This window comes from Staurois parvus, unplaced genomic scaffold (assembly GCF_062004578.1).
Source record: "Staurois parvus isolate SC_StPar_1 unplaced genomic scaffold, SC_StPar_1.0 ptg000274l, whole genome shotgun sequence".
Lineage (NCBI taxonomy): Eukaryota > Metazoa > Chordata > Amphibia > Anura > Ranidae > Staurois > Staurois parvus.
The window spans coordinates 1379997-1402707 of NW_028318070.1; the positions used below are offsets into that span (position 1 = coordinate 1379997).

At 42.2% G+C, this 22711-nt stretch overlaps 1 protein-coding gene and 1 pseudogene across 1 annotated transcript in view; one reads left to right on the plus strand and one right to left on the minus strand.

Moving 5' to 3' along the window:
- The window catches only part of LOC149459112 (uncharacterized), a 243337-nt gene that overhangs the window by 114796 nt on the left and 105830 nt on the right, over nt 1-22711 (minus strand). The window contains exons 50-59 of the mRNA XM_089681623.1: nt 21366-21617; nt 21144-21278; nt 16101-16301; nt 13501-13680; nt 12102-12293; nt 10753-10977; nt 9869-10018; nt 7645-7748; nt 4910-5124; nt 16-236 (exon numbers count right to left, since the gene is read on the minus strand). Of these exons, the coding sequence (XP_089537749.1) occupies nt 16-236; nt 4910-5124; nt 7645-7748; nt 9869-10018; nt 10753-10977; nt 12102-12293; nt 13501-13680; nt 16101-16301; nt 21144-21278; nt 21366-21617 (1875 nt within the window). The remainder of the gene's footprint in view (nt 1-15; nt 237-4909; nt 5125-7644; nt 7749-9868; nt 10019-10752; nt 10978-12101; nt 12294-13500; nt 13681-16100; nt 16302-21143; nt 21279-21365; nt 21618-22711) is intronic.
- Nucleotides 18990-19108, plus strand: LOC149459113 (5S ribosomal RNA; annotated as a pseudogene).

Here is a 22711-nt window from a genome sequence, read left to right on the forward strand (position 1 = left end):
CAGAATTTTTGTTACCTCGAGGGCAGTTAAGGGGCTCCACTGTAGACACATAGATACAGCTGCTCCCTGCAGGACAGGGAAGGCATGTACTTGCTCCGGACAGAGGGCTAAATGTGCCTGGGTCACATGGAATCTCCAAACTGCTGCCAATGGGGCAATAGAATCCAGCTGGGCAACGATAGCCATGAATGTCATCTGACGGACAGGAAATGGAGCTGCCCTCTTTACAGACATATCTGGAAATACAAACAATCCTTCATCAGTAGATCATCACTAATGTCTAATAATAAATGAGAAATAGCAGAGCCATACTGCAGAGTATTATCAGAGCTTGGCCTAGTATTTGCTGGAATATTTATGTAAACACAGTATTTGAGCTTATATTTACAAAATTCTAAATCAGTTGCTCTCTTTTTTTAGTACCCACCTGCATTCAGTTGCCTATATTATTGACGGGGGCGTAGGTAATGAGAACTGTAGTGAATCTTAAATGAATTACATTTGGTGTGCTAAAGCAATGCATATTATAAACAACTCTTTATTCTTTCAAATAAAAAATACACTTATAGACTGCATTAGAAGTTCAAGTGACAGACAGACCATGCAGGAGCACAGCTGGGAGACATGGACAGAGTATTGTCAGCCTATCCTAGAAAATGCCTGAACAAGGACCTGTCAGGATCAGCAGGGATTGTTGCAGATATGACAATATTGAAAACATGTTAACACTTGCATGATTTTAGCGATTGGCTTTAAAGCTACTTTAGGATAAATCAGTGATTAAAACCAGGACTACTGACAAACTTACCCTGGCACTTCTAATAAAGGAAATGAATACCATTAATAAGTATGATATCACCCCCTAGTGTTTGTAGTGCATCCTATAGGTGTTTTCAAAAGAAATAACAGAAGTTGGGAGTGAGAAATTGTTTTCAAGTATAATTTCTGTGTCCTTTTCTACATGCCACTATATGGCCATACCATAGAGCCCCCCTGTATATAAAACCTCCACTTATGGTAGATCAAATGAAGGTATGTAACAATACATACAGCCCCACAGCTCTTCTGTTGGCATAAGCTGAAAAACACGTGGATACACTGATATATGATTATAGTCTCCGTGCAGTTTATTTACTAAAGCTGGAGAGTACAAAATCAGGCTCACTCCTGTATAGAAACCAATCAGCTTCCAGGTTTTATTGCCAAAGGTTAATTGAACAAGCTAATATTGGAAGCGGATTGATTTTTATGTAGAAGAGAGCCTGATTTTGTACTCTCCAGCTTTAGTAAATAAACCCCCATGTCATAACTTTTTGGTTCTTCCATATATGAGAAGATGACCTGTGATGGAACCTTTGTCACCTGCAATATACTAGTGCATACACAGTGCAAGTTACATCCAAAAAGTTCAAAGGTTCTATCCCAAGAGTTCAAAAGCTCCATCTTAATCTTTCAAAGGTTCTGCCCCAGGAGTCCAAAGGTATAGTCCCAACAAGATTTCAAATGTTTTGTCCCAAGCATCCCCAGCAGCCACATTGTAATGTTCCTCTGCAATACAGGCAATATGATGAAGAGAAGGATTGAAATGGAACCATTGAATCACACATATGCATTATACGATGGAGGAGAAGACCTACGATGGGTCCTTTGTCATCTACAATGCAGTAGTGGACATGCATAGTGCAAAAATTCTGTCCCAAGAGTTTAAAGGTTCCTTTCTAATGGTTTCAAAGGTACTGTCTCCAAGAGATCAAAGGTTTCAGGCCATAATTTCAAACGTTTAATCTATTAAAGGTTCTGTTTCAAGAGTTCAAAAGGTACCGTTCCAGGAGTCCAAAGGTTCCATCCCAACAGTTCAAAAGTTCTATTCCAAGAGTTCAAAAGTATTGTCCCAAAAAATCAAAGGTTTTGTTCCAAGAATTCAAAGGTTTCATCTTAATCTTTCAAAAGGTACAGAACCCAGAGGTTAAAGAGTTCCATACCAAGAGTTCAATGGTACTGTCCCAAGAGCTCAATTGGGTGAGACGCGGAGAAGAGATATGTGCTATTCTTGGATTTCCAACTGCTATATTGGGAATGGTGGGAAAGGTAAAGAATGTCTAATAAGGAGAGAAGCTACAGATCACAGCCTACTTCAATCACACCAACAGCCTTCCTGGAAGAAGACACCTCTTTTATTTGACTAATGGCCAGCCTATTCAGGAGACAAGACACTCTCCTTCTACCCTGGTTCACACTAGTGCAGGCCATGTTTGCTTGGGCACAGCAGCCCATTAATTTGAATTGGCTGCTGTGTCGAGTGAATAGCAAAACAAAAGGTGCATGCACCTTTTTCACAACTCATCCACAGGGAAACTGCGTGATCTTTTTGAGCATGCGGTTTCCTTGAGGATTCCGCACCCATGATCACGCTGCGGGATGAGATGCGTTAGGGTGCCATTCAGAATGTTTTTTCCAGCAATTGTTTTTATCGAATGATTTAGATCCTTATTACACCCCAATTATGAAATCATGTAACAAAATAAAATAGTCCAAATCAGGGGCGGACTGACCATTTGGAAACTCGGGCACTGCCCGAGGGCCCGGGGTCAGTAGGGGGCCCCATGAGATGCCCCTGGTACCTTTTTCATAGGCTTTTTTGAGTTTGGGCAAGGACACAGGGGCCCCATAATCCCCTATTGCCCGGGGGCCCCATGATTTGTCAGTCCGCCCCTGGTCCAAATGAACATATCCGCATAATCCCTGCTGTGCCCAGACTGTGAACACTAGCTAGTTACATGAGAATCTGCCAGAGTCATGCGTATTGCAGTAAGTCCTTGCATTGACACGATTCTCATAACTCCCATTTCATATGTTACAGTGACATCCAGTGTTTGTGTGGTGTACTGCGCTCCCATCACACTATCATATGACCTCAGAATATTGTGCCCATGTATTACCTGCATTAATAATGTACAATGAGGGTCTGGAATAGGAAGACAGCAGCTCTGTGTGACAGCTACGGGGTATAAGAAAACTGGATGTGTTATAGGCCTAATTTGCAATAGCATCCAGGAAGACTTGTCTCAGACTGTTTTGATCAATAGTAATCAATGGATTTTTATATTTAAAAAGGAAGGAAAAGAGCGCAACACCTAGCAATCTGTGATTTCATGGGGCAGTGAATGAATTACCAAACTGTAATGGTAAAGATTAGGATATTAGGTAAATCCAGAGGTATAAAATTGTACTCAATCCATGTATTAAAGGATATCCATGTATTAAAAAGTACCAAAAACAGAGTAAAACAAAAAAGATAAAACAGTGGCTAAATGGTTAGCACTTCTACCCGGCAGCACTAGGATCATTGGTTCAAATCCCAACCATGACACCACCTGCCTGGAGTCTGCATGTTCTCCCTGTGCCTGTGTGGGTTTCCTCCGGGTACTCCGGTTTCCCCCCCACGCTTTAAAGGCATGATGGCAGCTTAATTGGCTCCAGTCTAAGTTGGCCCTAGTATGTGCATGTATGAATGTGATTTAGGGACCGATGTGAATGTACAATATTTATATATATAGCGATGCGTAAATTGATGGAGCTATACAAGTACCTGTAATAAATAAAATAAACATCTAGAATGAAGAATAAAAGTGACAATTCACATATGTTTAGCTTGCATTGGTGAACATCAGGCTTGCAGGGGACATTTCCATGTAAGCCCGCAAACCATGAACAGTGGTGGGGCTGCAGGAGAATGTAGAAGTTGTCACACCTTCAGATGAGATCCGTTCCCAAATAACAGATGCAGCGGCTATCTGACTGCATCAAGACTGGAAAGGGGGTGCAGACTGTAAACAAGTGTGTGTTCTGGTGGTTAGGCGACGTGTTTTGAGGATGTCCCTCTTTCTCAAGCCTCAAGACCCAAGAGATCCAGTTAGCCACTGCATCTGTCATGGTCAGGCTCAGCGACCAGTAGCTATGGAATTAGAGAGGCACCCACTGACCAGCAGGATAAGCGCACAAGCGGATGACATGGTGCAGGGTCTAAGCACTAAACGGTATTCACCAGAACTCCTAATGGTGCTAGTACCAAGCTGCGGACCCCAGGATCGCCTAACCAGGAGGTGAGCAAGCCGGGGTCTGGTGGCAGATATGGCAGGTAGTGATTAAACAGAAACGTAGTCAGTAAACAAGCCAAATGTCAGTAACCAATGGTTGCAGGCTGGGCTCAAGCGGAAGCATAGATGAGGAACAAGTCAAGGTTTGGTAAGGATTGATGATAAAGATACGGACAGCAGCAGCAGGAGTGACAGGAATGAGATATTGGCTGGAGAGAGCACAATAATCTTGCAAACAGGAAGTGCAAAGACATGGCTTAAATCAGGAAGTTCATGGGAAGAGCAACGAGTTCAAGGTTCAAGGCAGGACCATTCAAGGAATTGTCCCGGGAGCTGCATTTTTGGTGGCTCAGCATAAAGAGAGATCGCCAGACATTGCAGAGATGGCAGGTTCAGATCCGGGTCCTGAAAGCATCTGTCATTCGAGAGCAGATCTCATATGCAGGAGTGACAGCTACTACATTCTCCACTGGGTCCTCCACTGGCCATTGCATGAAGGTACACAGAGAACTGTCCCCTGCGGGCATGATATGCACCAGTACGAGCCGAGCATTTGTGAGTTGTCACTTTTGTTTGGCATAAAAAATGGTGTGCTTTTCTCTGTCTCTGTTAATTTTTACCAATGGGATTTTTTTTTTACTTTTCCTCACCCAGCAGAGTAGAGGAAAAAAAAAAGAATACAATTCCTACTGGTAATACAGATTGTCCGAGATAATTTTAACAAATGATGATCAAATATCACATGCATAAGATTTATATACCAACACACATCTTTATACACTGACTACTGCAAGAGAAACTTGTTATCTCACCCTGCGGAACATGGAGGTGCCAAGGAAGGATCAGACAGTCCAGCTTGAGCACAGTAGTGACCTGCAGGGCAAGGCTGGCACTCGTCCTGGGTACTCAGTCCTGCGGCCATAGAGAATGAGCCTGGAGGGCAGGGAACTGGTGCTCGTGTTCCATTAGGGCAATAGTGTCCAGCTGGGCAGATGTCGTTCTGGGGAAAATTTATATCAAAGGGAACCTGATGACCAAGAGAAAAGAGAAATCATTTACAGATTTTCCTGTGGGGCCCAGTAGAGCGTTCTCTCCTTTACACTATACCTTGTGGTTGGTTAAGCACTTCAACTTTAGATTTTGTTCACTTGTTCACTGGAGCAGAGCGTGCCTGCCTTTCTGCCATGTGCCTAGCAATTCCACCAAACTATCATTACTTATGATGTGAAAATGATTTGTATAACATTATTTGGTGGTATTGTATTCCAAGAATTACTGAATTCACTAAATATAACTATATTATTATTATACAGTATTTATAAAGCGCCAATAGTTCGCTCAGCGCTGTACATTACAAAGGGGGACAGAACATGTGACAGAACAATACCAATACAATGCAAAACATGAGGGGATCGAGGGCCCTGCTCTTTCGAGCTTACAATCTAGGAGGGAGGGGGTGGTGGCACAGGAGGAGATAGCTGTGGGGGATGGAGTGGTAGGAAGAGTGGAGGAGGTCGGCAAGTTAGCAGGGGGTGGGGTAGGCTTCCCTGAAGAGGTGGGTTTTCAGGGTGCGCCTAAAGGAGAGGAGAGTAGGTGATAATCTGATGGTTTGGGGCAGGGAGTTCTAGAGGATGAAAATTAAAAATTTTTTAAAGGCTATATACAGGTCTCAGATCCCCAGCTGCCATGGTTTCTCTCAGACAATGCAGCAAGATAAAATTAAGGGGTGGTGGGATGTTGGTGGGGCATCTGAGATCAATATATGTATTCCAATGTAGCTGTACAAGATCAGTACGATAAATAAGAGTTAACAGCCAACTCCACCTAACATGATAAGTCAGTTTTGGGTGGGTACTAGTGGTTTGAATCACTAGGCTCCTAGGAATCATTGTTACGATTTCCTTGAAGCAGGACAAGTGTCTAGTCCAGTGTGGTTACAATGGAGGGGTCATTCCTTAAAAATTAAACCAATTTAAAACCATTATTATTAATTTTTTAAATAACAACCATGTCATGCTTACCTGCTCTGTGTAATTGTTTTGCACAGAGCATCCCAGATCTGCCACTTCTTGGGTCCCCCGCTGGTGCTCCTGGCTCCTCCCCATCCCCCTAGCAAGCCACTTACTAAGGGGGGCTTACTTGTGCAGGCTTGCTCCTGAGCCCCGCTGCCTGCGTCCATAGACACAGACAGTGGAGCTTTGCCCTACCTCCTGCTCCCTCATCATAGGATTTGATTTACAACGGCAGGAGCTAATAGTTCCTGCTGCTATCAATCTGCCCTGTGAGGAGGGTCAAAGCATTGCTGGATGGAGATTGCGCTCAGGTAAGTATAAGGGTGGGTTGTTGGGTTGGATCCTGGACACAAAAGGATTTTTATTGCGGAGAATGCATTACGGTAAAAAACCTTTTACTTTTAAAATCACTTTAAGGTAAAAAAAAATCCTTCCTTCCGCCCCTCTAAATATTCACGTAAGCCTGATCCTGATTCAGCTCTGTGCATGTCTGAAGCAGCTCTTCTCCCCTCTCCCCACTTTCACAGGCTTGGCTGAGAGCAGCGGATGCCATTGGCTCCTGCTACTGTCCGTCAAAACCTGTGAGCAGAGAGCTGGGGGCGGGGCCAAGCCAGGCTGTGTGTCTGGATAGATGCAAATCACCCGACTCAGGATCGACCAAGCACAAGTGCCCCATGGGCAAGAAGCACCAACGGGGGACCCCAGAAGAAAAGGATTGATGCTGCTCTGTGCAAAACCATTGCACTCTGTGGTAGGTAAGTATGACAAATTATTTTAATTAAAAAAGTCAATGCTTTAAAATCACGAAAGGCTTTAGAACCACTTTAAATCCTCATTTATTTGTGTATTTTATGCCAGTGTTACTCAACTCCCATCCTCCATTCCAACATGTCATATTTTCTGGATTCATGCACACCATGCCACAGCTCTTCCCTCTAACGGAAGTGTTGAAAAAAACACCTGTTGGGGGGTAGCTGAGCAATGTAGATGAGACATTCTTCTACACATTTTTTTCTACAGGACGCAATGGCATCGGTTGGCCTTTTAATGGCTGCAGTAACTATGTGGAACTGAAATGGTTTGATATTTCATTTGCCAGTAACCACAAAAAGCATAACATCAGTTTGGGATGGAGTTGACTTTTATCTTAAATCTCTCCTTTTCCCCCCTCAGTCTCGTTTATTAGGAATGAGCAGTGCACATTAGTTGCAGTCACGCACACTGCTCTAAGTACAATACAAATCCCATAGTCCACAGTCCATCTTCCTACATACAGTGGGATCATATAAATTGAATATAGCCAACCTCCAACAGAAGGAGGATCACAACACCAAAAAAGGCAGATTTGGAGGAGGCTGAGAGCAATAGAAGGGACTTTTATGAGTCAGGATTAAATACACTGAATAGATTTTTATTTTTAAATTTACACCAACGTTTAGTGTCTCATTGGTCACTATGAGAGCCCTGATTATGAATGAGGCATTACAAGAGGAAACTGCAATCTCTACAATATACAGGCGGATATATCTCCTTACCCTTGGTGTAATTGGTGTAGGATTTACAGCCCCCTGAGAGCAGTAATAGCCAGCATAGCAAAATCCAGTAGGTCTATGGAGTCCTTCAGAGGAACAATACATTCCTGAGACACAGAAAAATCATTGACATTGTTAAACAGAATAAAATCTGACAACAAAGGAGCTCTCCTAGGTCACCAGCCTGCTCACCAGACTGTAAATCTGCAGTGTGGTGATACTGACCCGGGTGACACAGGAAGCTGCAAACCTGAACTAGTAAATGGAGGTTTGGCAACCTGCCTATACAGTATAGCAGAGGTGAGTGAATCAGAATTACAAATCCTTAGAGAGATAAAACACTTCACAGCTGATTAGCTCCTGATGCTGCGCCTTCCTCTCCCAGTCTGAGCTGTGCTGTACAGTGGATTGCAAGAGGCTAATACCAGGTCAAATTAAGGTACTTAAGGTGGTTGTAAAAGCTGTAGGTTCTTTACCTACATGCATTCTATGCACGAAGGTAAAAAAACTTTGTGTGCAGCAGCTGCCCCAGCCCCATCAACACTTACCTGAGCCTTATCGTGATCCAGCGATGTCCAGCGATGACAGCCTCGGCTGTCCTGGGTCTCTCTCTCCTCATTGGCTGATACAGCAATGGCTCCCACTGCTGTCAATCACAGCCAGTCAGCCAACGAGGAGAGAGAGGGGGCAGGTCCAAGTCAGGGCTCCAAGAGTGAATGGATACAGAGCAGCAGGTGCCCCCATAGCAAGCTGCTTGCTGTGAGGGCACCTGACAGGAGGGAGGGGCCAGGAGAGCTTGCAGAGGACCCGAGAAGAGGATGATCCAGGTTGCTCTGTGTAAAACCACTACACACAGCAGGTAAATATAGACATTATCAGGGGCGGACTGACAACTCATGGGGCCCCCGGGCAATAGGGGATCATGGGGCCCCTGTGTCTTACCCAAACTCAAAAAAGCCTATGAAAAAGGTACCAGGAGCATCTCATGGGGCCCCCTACTGACGCCGAGCCCTCCGGCAGTGCCCGAGTTTCCAAATGGTCAGTCAGCCCCTGGACATTATTATATTATCCAAAAAACAAAACAAAAAAAAGAACCTTTAGAATTGCTTTGAACTGCTTGTACAAAAAAAACATTTAAAGGCATTGTGTAATTTCAAATGTTTTGTTGTTTTAATCAGGTATTGGTGCAGTTATATTCCCTGAGTCGTTTGTTTGCCCTATCTTGTAATTATGGGCTCACATGTTGCGGCTGCATCAATTCCTTTATGTCCATTTATTCATTCACATAACTTGTCCCGATTCATTAAAGGGACCATTTCCTGTGTGTTGTATTACAATTGCCGGACTGCTAATGTGATGAAACGCATCTCTTCCCTTCATTGCTCTTCCTACTTGTGTCTGTTTCAGAACTAAATACTGTTAAGCTCTCACCTGAAGAACACTAGAATGATACACCCAAGGATTGTGGGATTTGTAGTTTTTTTTTCACAGGAAGTGTCTGTTCTTAGAGTACAGAGGTTGTGCATTAACCTGTGCAGTGCCATGCCCTATGCCTCATGTTTGAACACAAACAAACGAAAAGGAATGTGAAGATTCAGGCTACGTATATAGGGCAACAAATGACACTATGAAACTACATGATTAATGCACAGAAGATTAATAGAAGGTTAAGAAAGTACTTAATGGCTTCTTATTGAATCCACAGCTGCTTTATTCTGAATCCTTTATATCTGCCTGGAGTTCAGCTTTAAACGGTTTTACTTCAGTTTTAATCCTATGCCTTAAATCTGGTTTTCTGCTTGAAATCTAAAGTATTGGCTTAGCAAACAAAGAGTGTGTTTACATAGCAATGGGGCGGGTTTACAGACATAGGTAGGAGGGTGATGAGCAGCACATACTGTGAAGTACTGACAACCTGTACAATCATGGTGATGCTCTTTCCTTTGTTCTTATTATTTTCAGAATAGATTTGATTTTTCTCTTTTGTTTAAACAAGTGACATCTGGGAAATTCTCAGACAATGAGAAAAAACAAAGATACATTGTGTCAAAATAAATATGTTGTTTGTGTATTTATTCCTTGATGATAAACACAAATTATGTATTTAGCAAAAATGTGGTTATGTTTTTTCTACATGTACAGTAAATATAACCCCCCCCCCAAAAAAAATCTTGGATTTTCTTCTATTTTAATATCAGTTGTCATTTTGTCAGCTCCGTATTCTCACCGGCTGGGCAGGCCTCACAATCGGATTTACTGGAAGCCCCAGTCTTTGGTCCATAGGTTCCAGCTGGACATGGATACACAGTAGTGAAGCTGGCTCCTGGTGGGCAGTAGTGTCCAGGAGGGCACAGGGATGGCATTGATATCCCCAAGCCTAGGGAATAATACATAGGATTACAGTGCAAGAGAGTCATCATCAATGTATTCAAGGACGTTAATAATAAAGTGTTAGAAAGCAGAGCTAGAGACTAGGGTAAAGGAGGACATCAGTTTCAAAATAAAACATTGCAAAATCATTACAGTAAGGCTTCATTTAGACGTGCAGTTTGGGGTGGCAAAAATGTGCAGCTGAGCCACATTTTTGCTGTCCGCCAACCACCCCCCTTAAGTTGCCATAGGCAGCAGATGGGGGTGTGATGCTTCAAGAATTTTAGGCCTCATGCACACTGGGCATATAGCTCTGATGCATGAGATCTCAGTAGAAGGCACACGCACTGTCCTGCTGGCCACAGCCTGTAAACTCTGAGAGGCTGAACAGTATGTGCCCAAGGACAAATGCCTGAAACACAGACTGCGATCTGGGCATTCATCCCTTGTCTCATACTGCGCTAAACGCTAGTGCCACCCAATACACCGTCCATCACAACAGCTGTCAGCCTCCTATAGAGTTTTACAGGCTGTTGGTAGTGAGTGGGGCTGGACAATGTGCCTGTGCTTTCATCCTGCACATTTCGATCCCATGAACCATGGCTAAACGCCCAGTCTACATGAGGCCTGTTGTCAAGAAAATTCAGAGGGTCAATAAAATAGGAAGTGATGGTACATTTTTCTCTTCAATAGATAAAAAAGATAAATGATGATGTGTATGCTAATATAACTATGACTTACTGTCATTGGAGGGTCCACAGTAAAATCCTGTAGGACAAGTGTTACAAATGTCTCTCCCCTCCAGAGATTGGTATGTTCCACTCTCACATGACACTGGTGCTGGAGATCCTGCAGGACAGAAAAATCCACTTGGACAGCGGTGAGCAGAGGGCCTGGCAGATATTTGGCCAGGGGGACAGTAGAATCCAGGGGAACACAGTCCTTGCCACGTCACCTTGCCAGCTCCTTCACAAGAAAAATATAGTGAAAAAATGGTCTTCAGTCTAATGTCAACTATGTGTATTGCTGCATAGCAGACCACATTGTCTTTAGGGCCAGAGCTAGATTATTCTACACCCTAGGCAAGACCAGCTACTTGCACCCCTACCCCCTCCAAAAAAAAAGCTAAATCTCTACCAGTAGTTCTATTTCACCTCTCCTAACACACATCCTCTTTCCCCTCAAATTTTCCACTCTAGCACAAATCCTTTTCCCAACCCCCCCCCCCCGGCATAAATCCCCCTAAATCCCTTTTCCCAGAACAACCCCATCCAAATTACCCTTCCCACCACAAATTCTTCCTCCCCACTCAAATCTCTTCTTAGCACAACCCCGCTCAATCCCCCCTCCTAGCACAATTTTTCCGCAATCTCCACAATACCCTCTCGTAGCACAAATTCCCCCATAAATCCCCCCTCCCAGCACAATCCCCCCATTCCCCCCTCCTAACACAAATCCCCCCCCAATCCCCTCTCCTAACACATTTCTTCTTTGCAGGTTTCACTGCTCCAGGCTGCTCTCCCCTTGTCCCAGCTGTGAGTGAAGGGATGGAGGAAGGCATTCAGTGGTCATGCACAGCATCCATGAAAAATCCAGCCTGGGGGGGGGGTGCAACTGAAATCTTGGTGGGCGTAGGCTACCCAAGCACCCCCCTAGATCCAGCCATGGCAGAGAGTAGGGAAACCAGCAGCCATGGCTGCAACATAGGCAGCTGCCTAGTTTGCCTAGTGGTAGCACCGGCCATGATTGTCTGATATTCTACCCTTATTCTTTGTTCTCATTTACATTATACGGCCTTACTCCTATTCATTTTATGATTGTTCACTTGTTTTTGTCCATACCGTAGCTACACTCTTCAACATTGACCATAGCGGAAATCATGTATAGTGCAGTTCAAAGTAGTATTAGGAGGAAAGCAGACTGTACAGAGAAATCCCATTTTTCCCCCCGAATATTACGCCTTGCCTGCATGATAAATTATTCAACACAATTTAGAGATATGCAAACATATCTGGTACGTTATTTGAAAACACCAGATTTGAAAAGGTCTTAATTACCCTGATACATTGAACTTCAACAATAGAACTTGCCATTGCAGAAATGTCCGGAAGGACATGGCTGACAATCTTCTGGTGCCTTGTTGCTGCTGAGAGGGGCAAAGGTGCCGATGTCACAGGGAACAGGAGATGTAGTTCCTTCTGGGCAGTAAAATCCAGGAGGACAAACTGATTGGTTGGGACGGTATGACTGAACATCACAGAAGTATCCAGCCAGGCAATCTCCTGCAAACACATAAGCAGGATTGAGCAGTCATGAAAAGAAAAGAAATTATCAGAAGGCAAAATAAATTGTCAGCAGCCAAAAGAAATTATCAGCAGCCAATCTATTTTCCACTCTACTACTTTTCCTGCTCTCAAAAAATTAAATCTGACTGGGTATTGTACTTTGTATATTTTGTACTATTTTACTGATTAACCCCAAATATTTAATTTTCTTTACAGCTAAAAAACACAGCTTAAACAGTGCCATCCTAATAGCATCGTGGGCCCCTGGGCAAAGTAATGCACTGGGGCCCCTATCGGGGTAATGGTGACCTGCAGCAAACAGTGGTTAAATTATGCTATATATTGGGTGTGGCTTTTTAGTCTTCTTAGAAATTTTAGCCTGATTTTTAAAAATAATTTTTTATATTTTTTTTTACAATGCTTTTGGGGGGGGGGGTCTTTGGTTAATTCTGACTTTAAGATAGAAAGGGGGATGAGGAAACACATTCCCCAGTACATTACTGCAGCCTCAGCTGCACTAAAGATAAAAGAATGGAAGACAGAGGCTCCTATTCATTCATAAACTGAAGCATAATAAATACAGTGTATTATCCTTCAGTTATGAATGAACACAGGAGGGGTTGGTACCACTCACTCACTGTGTCCACTAAGAAAAGGAAGGGGCCAGTAAATTACATATTTGCTGACCCCTTCCCTTGATCTCCATCCTGAACATCTCTCGGTGTGTTTGCAGCTGCTGGAGGGAGAGAAGAGAAGGGAAGCCGGCAGCACTGGGGGCGCCCAGGCAGTGGAGGAGAATCTGATAGTGGTCAGGAGGGGGTGATCAGTGCGGCAGGTGAGGGAAATTACTAGAACTATTATAGCTTTCCCTGCAGCAGTTGCAGGCTGGAGGGAGCAGGAGATTTCAGCTGCTGCAGTGAGAGCCACACAGATTGGTTCCAGTTATTTCCCCCACCAATGCACTGATCACCCACTTTATCCACAAGCAATTCCCCCTGCTGGGGAAGGGGGGGCAGTGCCCGTGCAATAAGACAGCTCTGAGCTTGAATACCTATACTCTACAACAACTGTTTGACCTCCCAAAAGAGTGTTAAGTACGTTCGTCCAGTCTTGTGATGCAGGCACCCCTGGCAGACATAGGACATCTGACATCAAGTTGTTACTACTGATAGAGCCGATGGATCTACCATTCAAAGAGCTTTACCTGAAAGGTCTCCAGAGACACAAAACTTCCCAGCTGGACACACTGCTCCCGTTACGCCATCAGTTGGGTTGGAGATCTCTGCTCTCCCCATGCACCAGTATCCTGGCAAGCAGGATCCAGATGGTTCCAGAAGACCCTCAGTACCACAGTAATATCCAACAGGGCAAGGCCTACATTCAGCTGCAAGAAAGGAATAATGTCAAAACCTTCTCCACTGTCTGTTAATACGCTAAATAGCCAGTGCACCTTCCTGTGGTCAGTTTAGAGGCCGTCCAATAAGATTCTTATGTGAGTTTCTATAACATTTGGGCTGGTTGGTTAAAAAAAATTAGCTCAATATCTTTCTATCATGTTCTCCTAATACAGACTACACCTTGGCTCCTATTGTAAGTTTATGTACTGTACACCAGGGGTGCTCAACCTTTTGAAGAGCGAGGGCCACCTAACTGATTTGGTAACTGGTTGCAGGCCACAATCAAATTACATTTTGAATAGCATAATGAAAATTTTCCTCCTGCAGCTGCAGAATGCTAGTGGGAGGGAGATGAGGAGAAGCCGACTTTCAGTTGTTGCAGGAGGAAAATAGGAGAGGATCGATTCCTGTATATGCTGCCCCTCCTGTTCAAGTGTAAAACAGAATGTGAAAGGGAGGCCACACAGACCCCCTGGAGCATAGAGGGGGTCACTATTGTGATCCTTGATGCTACAATAGTGGTTTGGGTGTGGTAAAAATACATCTCAACTATGGGGTTTTAATGCCCCCAAAACTGCAAATGTAAATGAGCCCTTACGGTCCTCAGCCCCCCTTTAAGGTTGCTTTTACACTGATACACTGCGATTTACCATCACCACCGGTGCAGCACAGCACACGTGCAACTTTACTGTAGGTTAGCTCTGTTTTTCCATATAATTTTATTATATCTTGTGGGTGTGGTGCACTTTCTGAAATTCTGGAGTTTTGGCGTGTTCAGAAAGTGCATCAAACTGGAAAGTATATAATAGAAGTACACTTCTCTAGTTTGAGGTCGAGGGCCACAGATTGAGCACCCCTGTTGCACACCTATGTTTGTATACAATATTCAGTGTAATGTACATACATGCCATCTTGATTAAAGCTGGCTATGCACACAATTTAATTCAAATTTTTTTAGTTTAAGAATGTTCATTCGATTTTCTAATCATTAGTGGGGTCAAATTAATATTTGAATTATCTTGTCCCTGTGGTGGAAAACAAAGGAGCAGGATGGGAATTTTTTCTTGAACCAACAGATTTTTAATAGTAAATGTAATTTTCGTTTGGGAAATTACATTCATTTGCAAACTGAATGCTAAAAGCAAACAAAAATTTGTATTTAGTACTAATATTATTTAGTCAAATATTTAGTCAAAAATTAACTAGTATATGGACAGTTTTTCTCATTACCCAATATTTTCAGCAGTACGGCATTGCAGACACACTGCCTTAGGCACCCCCTCCCCCCTATTTTCCCTACTGTTCTTGTCCTGACTTCCCCCAGTTTCCTTATCCCTGGGTAGTCTTTCCCCTCTACTTGTAAACACTTGTATACACTATTCTACCTAGTTCACCATTCACCTGTTATCTGAACTTGTTTTTTTGCAAGTTCTGTTGTATTGTATCGCTTTTTCAAACAGGCAGGTAATGCTTACCACCCTCTGAAAAGCGATCCACGGTGGGCGGTTTAGCAGTGGCTGACAGGTGTTCAGGAGGCGCTACTGTCACCTCCTGATGCCTGTTTTTTGTTTACTTTTTTCTGAATTGCTGAACTGTAATGTTACATTTTGGGACCACACTGCAACTGTGAGCCAAGCATTTGGTTTGTAGTTGTGGTGCAGCCCGATTGGTCTCAGCAGGAGAGTTTGACAGGCAAAGCAACCTGCCAGATACTGCATCCCAAGTTAAAATTGCCACGACATGTGTAGTGCCCTGCCAGACTGTAATATTAGAATTCCAGTGGGTGGCCGGAAGGCAGTAAAACCACAGAACAGTGGTTTGTTTTAACTGCCCCCCCCCCGGCTGCCAGTGAATATGAGCCCTTAGAGCAGGTATGTGTCCTACAATTTGTCATATTTTAAATGAAACTTTAATAAAAAATAATTAAATAAAATAACAAAAAGATGGTCCAACTCTGCTTGTGTTCTTTCTTATTACGAGAACTCTGGGTCCAATTTATGCCCTGATGTTTAGGTTCCTACATTTACCTAAAATAAATACAAGCATGTACAGTGTATAGATGTCATATTCAAAATCCTTCAGAATTTAACTACGATGACTGTGAATAGGGAAGGCTACTGCTGGTAGAAACTATATTGTATGTAATGGCTTTTTCTAATCTAAAGCACGTGGAAGCAGGACATTGTCTAAAAAGGGCTTTGATTCAATGGCATAGGCCGACATATTTGTGGACTACTACATTCAAACCATACCCCTAAAAACAGAAAGAAGACACCGGTATATAGCATTTCATGCTGCATACCTATTAGTGAATTTTGTATTTTGCCTGAAGCATGTCTGCAAAAATATAAAAACAATATATTGTGATAATGAATGGGTTCAAGAAGCAGCATTAAGAATGACTAACCCTCTGCACTCAGCTGTCTGTCCGGGCTGTATGTACCATGGGGACATCTTCGCATCATTCCAGAGTCACAACCCTTGGGGCAGAAGTGGCCAGCAGGACACGGCTCGGGGGTGACACTACCACCCTGTTCTGTGGTGTTACAATAAAATCCAGCCGGGCAGATCTTACAGCTGGATTCTCTCTCCAAGTCTTGGTAGAATCCTAATCACATTAAAATAGGAAAAATATCAATTAAAGACTAAAATCCATTGTCATTGAACATGTGTCACAACGGCCATGGTTTGTGTTGGCTATGGCAAATAACACTGTTCAACAAATTTTTATTTTTTGCCAGTTTTGAAAACAAAAGGATCCATTTCTTAATGAATTTCACATTCTGAGTTCAAATATAACAATGAAATTTGTCAATTGGCTCTAGTTTTTCTGTAAACGGAAAGTTTTCTACTATAGGCGTAATGACTACATAATGCACAATAATTATATAGATAGATGTCTTTCCACAAATATAAAGCAAGTGATATTGACTACATAACAAAGCCTAAATGGCATAATATATTGCATAGGATTACCAAGAAAAATTATAGCCATAAGCTAAGTTGAATCATTTTAATACTTAGGATTCTCACTAGTTTTGTCTTCAGTTTGTGTCGGTTTTGCTTCTCTTGGCTTTTCTCTTGTATTCGAGGAAAGGGCTATCTCTTACAACTGCACGTTACTACACGCTTCAGGTTCTTCCTCACTTGACTCAACCACGAAGGATTCTGGTGCTTTAGGAATTGGTAGCCCCTCTCCATGAGGAACTGGACGTATTGCCGATGGAATATTTGGATAGTGCACAGATAACTTTTTCTTCTTATTTAGCCCTTTTACAATTGGAGGCACCATACAAAAGTAACAATTACTAACATGATCTGTTGGCTCTCTCCAAATCATTGGCACAGCGAAAGGCATAGATGCCTTTTTTCCATTCAACCATTGCTCCAGTGCCGTCCCACAAGAATTGCAGCATATATGTGGTGCCCAGCTCTTGTCCTGGTCTCCTATCTTGCAGCCAAAATACAAGTTGTAGGCTTTCTTAATCATTCCTGTTATCCTCCTTTTTTGTGAGATAAAAGTTATTTCACCGCAGATATAGCAGAAATTATCTGCTTTATTCACACAAGTTCGAGGCATTACTGAGTAGCCTATATAAGCATAAAACGAAATGTAAAGACGCTGTCGAACTACAATCAGCTACAGATACTGCAGCTTTTATGCAGTGAAGTGATGCAATTAAAGGCTAATATTGCATCATCTCAGTATACATGCAATTTTCTATTGGTCACCAGTATTAATTGCGCAATATGCAGCTGAAGTTGCATCATAATTTTGAATGGCTTACGTCATTAGATGGGTGAATATATCATGGAAACTAGAGCCAATCAACATTTTTTAGGGTCATTTTCGTTTTCAGCACCCCAAAGTTATGTAAGATTAGCTAATTTTATGCCCAAAACTTTTTACCTGTTGAACAGTGTAATCAAGTTCCAGCTGTCATTTTAAGCCTGAATACTTCCCAAAGGTCACATTCAAGTTTTATTAAATGCTTGTCAAAGACTAATATTATTGTCAAAGACTTGTCTTATTTTTCTTGTAATTATTAACCTTTTAACTTTCTCAGAGTATTCACAAACCTTTTCTGGCTCACTAAATGTTCAATGAATACACAAATGAGTGCCTCCTTTTTGTGGGAGGATTAAGAGTAATAGAACGTTATTTATTTTAAATGTTTTTCTAAGTTATGGCTCCCAGAGAATGCTGGGAAGAAAGCTAAAGTGGTTTATTAAATGTATGTTAAAGCATACAATTTTCAGCAAATATTCCCGTTAGGTCCAGTAGGGGTAATTGGTGGCTGTCAAAAGCCTTTATGACCAGGACATTGCATGTAGTATATAATATAATGTAGCCAAGAAGGACCGCTGAATTAGTTGTAAAGAGAGGTACATGCATTAACATTATAAAATGTGTACCAAACCTCAATAAGGGGCGCTACATAAAATTGCCGATATCTGAATGTGTTGCTATATTATACCGCTATACTGCTCACAGTATACAGCGCTCCAATCACAAATCATATACAAAATAAATCAAATTATATTTAAAAATGTAAGTGCATAGTTCACACACTCATTAAAAGTGCCCCAAATAAGTGTAGTTTCTCTTCTTCCATATACTGTATTAAGTGATCTCTGCAAATTATGCAAATAATAATTGTGAATAGCAGAAAAACAGTTCTTTATATGAATGGTTCCTTCTGTGCTTCACTCCACCACTGTGCACCACCACCACTCTGGAAAACTCACCAGATAGCCATGACCTCTCACTTAAGAGTTGGTCTATGAGCTTTATCCCCCAAAGGGTTAAATCACATCCAGGAGTCCACCTCTTCTTACCCACAGCATCACCAGGAATATTATGTAATGAGAGGGGAAAGAAACTAATAGTGTAAAACCTTTTTATTGAACAACTGCTTTTAACAAATACATAAAATTGATCAGTTTATGCACTCACATTAGTCTATTCCGCCCGGGAACCAAGGGTAAACAGTTTATTATCATGACAGGCCGGCTCCACTGCAGCCTAGTTCAAGCACAGTCCATTCCACCATTCAGGTGTTCTCACCACTTCCGGGTGTCTCCACCAGAACAGAACGTCACTTCCTGTAGCTCCACCTACGATGAGCCCAAGCTTTAGGAAAATGGCCTGACTTCCCATTGTCTTCTGCCTATGGCCACATCACCATGAATGCACCTGAACTTGTCTGATCTCAGAGGCTAAGCAGGGTTGGGCCTTGTTGGTAGGGTACTTGGATGGGAGACGACCTGAGAATACTAGGTGCTGTACACTATAGCCTACAGCCACATCACCCTGAATGTGCCTGATCTTGTCTGATCATGGAGGCTAACCGGGGTTGGGCCTGGTTAGTACTTGGATGGGAGACCACCTGGGAATACTTGGTGCTGTAGGCTATAGCTTATGGCCACATCACACTGAATGTGCCTGATCTTGTCTGATATTGGAGGTTAAGCAGGGTTAGGCCTGGTTAGTACTTGAATGGGAGACCGCCTGGAAATACTAGGTGCTGTAGGCTGTAGCCTATGGCCACATCACCCTGAATGTGCCTGATTTTTTAGGCTAAGCAGGGTAGGGCCTGGTTAATACTTGGATGGGAGACCGCCTGGGAATACCAGGTGCTGTAGGGTATAGCCTACGGCCACATCACCCTGAATGTGCCTGATCTTGGAGGCTAAGCAGGGTAGGGCCTGGTTAGTACTTGGGTGGGAGACCGCCTTGGGAATACCAGGTGCAGTAGGCTAAAGAGGTGGAGCTACAGGAAGTGACATTGTTCCATTCCAGCAGAGGCACCCAGAAGTGGTGAGAACACCTGATTGGTGGAATGGACTGTGCTTGCACTAGGCTGCAGTGGAGCCAGCCTGTCGTGATACCTGGGTGCAGGGCAGAATGCAGACTAATGTGAGTGCATAAACTGATTGATTTTATGTATTTGTAAAAAATGGTTGTTTAATAAAAAGGTTTTATACTATTAGAGTTTCTTTCCCCTCTGATTATAAAATGTTCCTGGTGACAATGTGAGAAAGAAGAGGCGGACTCCTGGATGTGGTATAACCCCCTTGGGGGATAAAGCGAAAGGCCATGGCTACAAAGTGAGTTTTCTAGAATGGTGGTGGTGCACAGTGGTGGAGTAAAGCACAAAAGGAACCATTAATGTAAAGAACTGTTTTGCTGATATTCACAAGTATTATTTGCATATTTTGCACGGAGCACTTTATACATTATGGAGGAAGAGAAAGCTACACTTTGTATGGACTTTTTTGGCACTTTAATAAGTTTGTAAACTATGCATTTTAATTTTTTTAATATAATTTCATTTATTTTGTATATGATTTGTTATAGGAGTGCTGTATACTGTGAGTATTATTGATTTAAACACAAATTGCTGGAGTATAGGGGATTTTTTTAGCGCAGGTGTTAACGGTTAGTGCTATACAAGTATTTTTGTGCCCATATAAAGTTCATAATGATAATAATGATCCATTAATATTAAAGTACAAAATATTATAAAAAGTATAATCAAAATATAGTGAAAAAAGTGAAAAAAGTCAGTGTAATAAGTCAATACAACAGTCTGAAGACTTGCTTGATACTTCAATTACCTCACCATCAATTTGACTTGATTACTAGGAAAGAAGGTCTAACTATGTTTGTTTATCCATTCAGGATTCAGAATCACCCAGGGTATTTTAATTTGAGCATACCTTAATTTGTTTTACACAATTTTTAAATAAACATACTGCACTACATTATCATTAGATGTTGCAAATGAAAGGAATGATGTAGATACCATATATCCTGCGTGACTCTGGATCCTGAATGGAAAAACAAGCGCAGTTAGCCCTTTTTTCCTAGTAAAGAGGTCAAATTGTTCTGGTGAGTGATTTAAGCTTTGATGTAGCACTGGGTGTTGGACACATTATTGTGGTGGAGAAATTGAAGCATCAAGCAAGTCTTCACACTTATGAAGAGAAATGTTTTACTGACTTATTACACAGACTTTTTTTCCCTTTTTACTATATTTTTATTATAATTTTATATTTTGTACTTCATTGTTAATGGATGATTGTTATCTCTTTGAACTGTATATGGGCACAAAATACTTGTACAACAGTATAATATAGCAGCACATTCAGATATCAGAAGACAGCTATTTTATATAGTGCCCCCTGTTGACGTTTGGTAAAGTTAGTGATTTCATTAGTCGCATTGCGTTGCCAACTTTTTTTAGCACACACTGTGGCATGGAGTTATATATTATAATATAAAATGTGTACAATCTATGCTAAGTACATATTAAATTTTCCTATGGACATCTGTAAATATGCAACATTGACAACTAACATGTATCTGGATGCTGTGGATGCCAGCCTCTTATTTCTTTGCTCCAGCATTCAGAAATCAGCCATTGTGGAGATATACAGTACATACCATTTCCACAGGGCAGGGGAACAGTGGACCCGGAAGGACAATAGTGGCCCTTAGGGCATGGAGCCCCAGTGCTGCCATCAGCAGGTGACTCCACAGCAGCTCCAAGCACACAGTAGAACCCCACAGAGCAATTCCCTGTAATAAAAGAGAGCAGTCTGTTGATCGTCAGTCCAATCACACAAGTGTACAGTATACAGGAAAATGTGTAGTAATGGCTCTGACCAGAGATCAGGGATAAAGCTTCTCCTTTGCAGAATTTTCCTGGAGGGCAGGCCAAGCATGAATCAGGAGAGGACATTCCTGGGTATGGCTGGAAACTACCTGTAGGGCAAGGAAGAGGATCTTGGCTCCCAGCAGGGCAGAAATACCCAACTGGGCACAAAGCTCCACTCTCACCATCCACCGGATTTGGCACATGGGCATTCAGGGTACAGTAATATCCAGAGGTGCACTTTCCCGAAGGAGCTGAAAGACCTGTAAAAGCAAAAAAAGATTTACTTTGGATTTCTAATGCATAACAACTGATAGTTTGGTACGAACAAAAATAATTTCATGACTTTTTTGGTTGTTGTCAAGAGACAGAATGTATATTATGATCATTACCAAGACTTGACTTTTTTCTAGCATGTTGAGATGTACCCTAAATCAGCCTTACTCAAACTTTTTTCCTCATAGGAACTCATTTTCAGATCTCGGGGAATCCTTGCTAAAATGCAATTATGGCCAATGAGAATGCCTCTGTACCTTTGTACAGTGGTGGTCAGAATGCACCCTACAGAAAGATAAAATAATTTTTGGTGTCATGCAGCTGGTTTTGTCAAGTGGTGCCGACACTGGAACTATGAAGGCATCATAAAATGGGAGTTCAGTCAGCTACAGCTTATGAAACCCATAGAAACCTCTGAAGAAACCCTAGTTGAGAATTGTTGCCCTAGATCAGTGTTTCTCAACTCCAGTCCTCATGGACCCCCAACAGGTCATGTTTTCAGGATTTCCCTCAGATGAAACAGCTGTGGTAATTACTAAGGCAGTGAAACTGATCAAATCACCTGTGCAAAATAATGGAAATCCTAAAAAAAAAGCCTGTTGGGAGTCCATGAGGACTGGAGTTGAGAAACACTGCCCTAGATCTAAGATAACAGTGGTATGGGCAAAAATATAAAAAGAGGGGAAATGTGGCTTGCATTTTACAGTCTCTACTATGAAGTAATAGAGGGGTAAAGCAGGAAACAAAAGAGTTAAGGAGATAGAGATGGGAGGAAAATTGTAGAGGGTTTCATAGAGGGGTGCTAGGGATAAGTGGAAAAAGGAATGGGAGAATGAGGTTGAGACTGGCTCCCTACCATTTTATCTTTAGGGACTACAAATACTCCTTCAGAGGTCCAATAACAAGCTATCAAACTCTGCTACTGGTAGATAACAATTGATCCATATAAACAAAGCGTTGCTTGTTTCTAAGCGTTGCTGCCATTTTAAGGAGAAACCAAACCATTTTTTGTTCAATCATGGATTGGACGAACACCATGCTTTAGCAAGGACTTGTTTAGCTGCAGTCAGCATGGCTTAAC